Source organism: Bison bison, unplaced genomic scaffold, assembly GCF_000754665.1.
Source record: "Bison bison bison isolate TAMUID 2011002044 unplaced genomic scaffold, Bison_UMD1.0 scf7180017855198, whole genome shotgun sequence".
Taxonomy (NCBI): domain Eukaryota; kingdom Metazoa; phylum Chordata; class Mammalia; order Artiodactyla; family Bovidae; genus Bison; species Bison bison.
Genome location: NW_011485771.1, coordinates 2,291 through 7,246, shown reverse-complemented (window position 1 = coordinate 7,246; position 4,956 = coordinate 2,291). Strand labels below are relative to the sequence as shown.

At 44.5% G+C, this 4,956-nt stretch overlaps 1 protein-coding gene across 2 annotated transcripts in view; it reads right to left on the bottom strand.

The window, feature by feature from the left end:
• Positions 1 to 2,129: 2,129 nt before the first annotated feature.
• LOC105001831 (cationic amino acid transporter 3-like) overlaps positions 2,130 to 4,956 on the bottom strand; it is a 4,852-nt gene continuing 2,025 nt past the window's right edge. Inside the window, exons 2-6 of one of the 2 annotated variants that reach the window (XR_826903.1) lie at positions 4,059 to 4,250; positions 3,700 to 3,866; positions 3,319 to 3,427; positions 2,700 to 3,152; positions 2,130 to 2,156 (exon numbers count right to left, since the gene is read on the bottom strand). Coding sequence is in view for 1 of the 2 variants with exons in the window: in XM_010858286.1 (XP_010856588.1) it covers positions 3,043 to 3,152; positions 3,319 to 3,427; positions 3,700 to 3,866; positions 4,059 to 4,203 (531 nt within the window). In the remaining variant the exon portion in view is untranslated. Of the gene's footprint in view, positions 2,157 to 2,574; positions 3,153 to 3,318; positions 3,428 to 3,699; positions 3,867 to 4,058; positions 4,251 to 4,956 lie in introns of those variants that run through there. The other variant, XM_010858286.1, reaches the window with a different exon arrangement.

The window sequence follows — 4,956 nt, the reverse complement described above, 5'->3', positions numbered from 1 at the left end:
TTTGAAAGGATACATAAAATTGACAAACCATTAGCCAGACTCATCAAGAAACAAAGGGAGAAAAATCAAATCAATAAAATTAGAAATGAAAACGGAGGGATCACAACAGACAACACAGAAATACAAAGGATCATAAGAGACTACTATCAGCAATTATATGCCAATAAAATGGACAACGTGGAAGAAATGGAGAAATTCTTAGAAAAATACAACTTTCCAAAACTGGACCAGGAAGAAATAGAAAATCTTAACAGACCCATCACAAGCACAGAAATTGAAACTGTAATCAGAAATCTTGCAGCAAACAAAAGCCCAGGTCCAGACAGCTTCACAACTGAATTCTACCAAAAATTTAGAGAAGAGCTAACACCTATCCGTGGAGAAGGAAATGGCAATCCACTCCAGTACTACTGCCTGGAAAATCCCATGGACAGAGGAATCTGGTAGGCTACAGTCTATGGGGTCGCAAAGAGTCGGACACGACTGAGCGACTTCACGTTCACATAACACCTATCCTACCCAAACTCTTCCAGAAAATTGCAGAGGAAGGTAAACTTCAAAACTCATTCTATGAGGCCACTGTCACCCTAATACCAAAACCTGACCAAGATGCCACAAAAAAAGAAAACTACAGGCCAATATCACTATGAACATAGACGTAAAAGTCCTTAACAAAATTCTAGCAATCAGAATCCATCAACACATTAAAAAGATCATACAGCATGACCAAGTGGGCTTTATCCCAGGGATTCAAGGATTCTTCAATATCCGAAAATGGAAATGTTTCAATGCTCCTCTCTCAATTCGTCCACCCTCTCCTTCCCCCACTGTGCCCACAAGTCTGTTCTCTATGTCTGTGTCTCTATTGCTGCCCTACAGATAGGTTCATCAGTACCACCATCTTTCTAGTTCTATATATATGCATTAACGTAGAATATTGGTTCTTCTCTTTCAGATTTACTTCACTCTGTATTAAAGGCTCTACGTCCATTCACCTCATTAGAATTGAGTCAGACAATTTCCTGTTTATGGCTGTGGATCATACATTTAATTGGTATAAACACTGGACCATTCTTCTGCCCTGGGGAACTGTCAACATTCTGGTTTTGGCTGATTGTGTTTTCAGTGGAAATGTGAATCTATCCCTTATGTTCATGATGAGCTGTGGTTGATCTAGAGGCTTGATGACTTTCTGATTCAGTTTTTCATCAGGACTCTGTTCTGGGCGGTGTTCTGTGTTGCCTGTTACAGCACACTGGGTAACACGGGATATCTGGCTGTCCCCCAGCGGTAAGGGAAGAACAGCAATCAGGTGATGTCAGCCTCTTCCATCAAAGTTTCATCCAACAGTTTCAGTCTCCATTGTTTCCCAAGTCTGTATTTCAGTAGACCTTGCAAGACAGTGAACATGCAGAATTTTGCTGTTCATCGTCTTCTATTTTGAAATTCATTTAGTAACTTTGCTGCTCAGTTTCTTGACCTCCATCTCCCCTTCTCTCTACTGCAGCTGCTCATTCCCACAAACAGTCCTCTACTTCATGATTACCAATGTCTTCCATGTCCATAATCTCAGTTTCAAGCATTATTTTCTTCGTAACATCTTTTTATTTTTACTTCTCTAGTTCCACTTCCTATCTTTTAGTTCCACCCAGCCATAACCATTCATCAACCAACCATTACTTCCCAACCCTCTTTCCTCACTTCTGGCAATGCAGGGTTTTTATTTTTCCAATTAAAGAACTTTTCCTCATCAACTCTACTATGTAATTCTAAGAGTCTGTGACAGAAAAGTAAAGTGCTTATTACACAGTGTGATATATGTCTCAGTAAAGCTGGCGGGGGGAGAAGGCAATGGCACCCCACTCCAGTACTCTTGCCTGGAAAATCCCATGGATGGAGGAGCCTGGTAGGCTGCAGTCCATGGGGTCGTGAAGAGTCAGACACAACTGAGTGACTTCCCTTTCACTTTTCACTTTCATGCACTGGAGAAGGAAATGGCAGCCCACTCAAGTGTTCTTGCCTGGAGAATCCCAGGGACAGGGAAGCCTGGTGGCTGCCCTCTATGGGGTCGCACAGAGTCGGACACGACTGATGCGACTTAGCAGCAGCAGCAGCAGCAAAGCTGGCTGGAAAGATGAAAATGACCATTTCTCTTCCTCAGTAAAATAATCCATTTTATGTATTATTATTCTCTTTTTCTTAAATTCTCCTTCACCTGATATTAATATGGCTATACATCTTTCTTGTGTTATTGTTTGCACAATGTATCTCTTCCTTTCCTTCTGCTTCCAACCCATCTGCTTTCTCATATTTAAAATGCAACTTTTTTAAAATTTACATTTATGTTTTTTTCTTAATTTTTGGCCACATTGCACAGTTTACAGGATCTTAGTTCGCCAACCAGGGAATGAACCCTGACCAACCATGGCCGTGAAAGTGCTGCGTCCTAAATCCTGGACCTCCAGGGAATTCCCTAAAGTGCAACCTTTTTTTTTTTTTTAATAAGATTTAAAAAATATTTTTAAAGTCTTTATTGCTTCTGCTTTATGTTTTGTTTTTTTTTTGGCTGTGAGGCATATGGGATCCTAGTCCCATGACCAGGGATTGAACCTGCACCCCCTGCTTTAAAAGGGAAGTCCTAATCTCTGGACGCCAGGGAAACCCCCTAAAGTACCGCTCTTGTCACAATATATGGTTACCTGTGTTTCCTTCCCACGTGACAATCTATGTGTTTTCACTGGAAACAGGCCCAAGAAGGAACTGCTTATGTTCAAGTTAATACTTCATTTCTTCCTCTGGTTTCTGGTTACATTTTTGTACATTTTTCATGAAAATCCTCTTTTCTGGATGTCTATTATGCTTGTAAATATTTCCTTCAGCATTTGCAGCATTAAAGTCACTTTGTCCACTAGCAATAAATACACGGCTGTAAATGCATTCCACCTTCACGTCCATAGAGGCTCACAGTGCCCCTCGAACCAGCAGATCCTCCAGGGTGTGGAGGGATTCCACACAGCATCTCTCTCCTGTGGTTAAGATGACTCAGCACCAGGGATGTTTTTGTCCAGTAATTAGGAGTTGGAGGCTGGTGTGTTGCTCAGTGTTCTCCTCCAACTTGTGTCGGATCCCATATCCAAAGTATATGGTAAATCCTAGTAGGGAAATGAGAAGATGAGAAGCAAAAACAGATGCTCTCCTCACTTATAAATGCCGATAGGCCTCCTCTTATGGAATCTGACACAATTTAGGGGAGAGGTGGTAGGAAGAGGATTGGGTTCAGTCACCCAAGAGGCCTCTTGACTCCAAAAAATCACTTACCAATCCCCATCCAGATGCCAAATAGGACGCCGGTCCAAGTGGTCATGTGCACCATCAGGTAAACTTTCACAAAGATGCTTACCAGTGGGTGGAAAGGCAAAGCATGGACCTGTGGGCAGCATCAGTTCATCCCTGAACACACCCTAGGCATCTGAAAGGGAGATTCTATCTCATGTGGGAGGGACAAGTTCAGTGCCATTCAGGCTGTGTGTTCAGTGCCTACTTAGATAGTGCATGTAAAGCACTGAGTGTGGATCAGGGAAGGGTCCACAGGGTTCAGCAACTCCCCTTCTTTCCTGGTCCAACAAAGGAAGCTTAGACCTAAAGCACACAGACCTCCTTCACTCAAGGTGGACACTTTGGGCACATGAGGTCACCTACCCTGAAGTGAAGAGTAGTGGGGTCCTGGGGCTGCCTCCAGATGATGACCGTGACCCCAGTGATGAGCAGCAGCAGCAGCACAGCCACTGTTGTGAGCACGGGGTCTCCAGAGAACACCTGGCTGGGCCACTGGGCCAGGATCAGGCTCAGGATGGTCAGCAGGAGTACTGCAAGGGTCAAGGTGGAGGACAACAGGCTGGACCCGGAAGACAAAGACGTCAGGACCTCGGGTCACACCCTTCCCCAGGCTGCCCACATCAGGAACGGACATCGTATTTCCAAGACTCAATAGACAAATATACATTCCTATCCATCCTGGCAATTTCAGAGTATCACCAAAGAGAAGTCCCACTGCTCACCAAGCAGGAAGGCACATCCATAGACAATCTGGCCAGATTTCCAGGTGGGGATGGTGCTGGGACGGAACCACAGACTCTTTAGAATCCTTGAGGTGTCGGCTTCAAGTACAGAGTCCAAAGACCTTTCTTTGACTATAAGCTCCATCTCAGTTTCTTCCTCTGTTCTTGCTTAAATTCTGGTCTGAGTGATACCTGAATTAGAGGTATGATGGCAACATGAACAGCAATCCCTATTCACCCAACATCACACAGCCGAATCCATCTCTTTTCCCACAAAAGCAGAGCAGGACATTTAGAAGGCACCATGAAGCAGAGAGGATTAGCCCCCATCAATCCCCACGAGCCTAAGACCCCCAGTCAGGGTGGAGTGGAGTCTCACCTGAACACAAGGGCAGAAAAATCGACCACTGCCGGGAGCCGGCATATTGCATATTGAGTGCATATTGCATATTGCATATTGAGTGCAGCACTTTCTACAGCATCATCTTTCAGGATCTGGAATAGGTCAACTGGAATTCTATCACTGCTGGGAGCCAGCGTGAGGAACTCCGCCCATGACAAAGGTCATGAGGAAGGAGGCTCAGCATACCCAAAGGCCGGATCGAGCTTCAGGAGTCCCCCTGGAAATTCTGGAGCATCTAGCCCCAAAACCAGAGTCTGCCTACTTTCTGCTTTGTGCTTTCACCTACACCTCTGCCTTTACGGGGGGCTGTCCCCCACTAACTCTCTCTGAAAAAAGAGTTAGCTTACAGTTCCAGTTAATAATTCCTGGGTGTGACAGTGTTTAACCTACACACTCCTTTGGAAATCCTCTAGCCTGTCTGAATAGGTTTTTCCGGCCACATGTGATTGTTCAGAGCCTCCCAACTGTGAGAGGCAGGAGATGTTCTAAACAGAT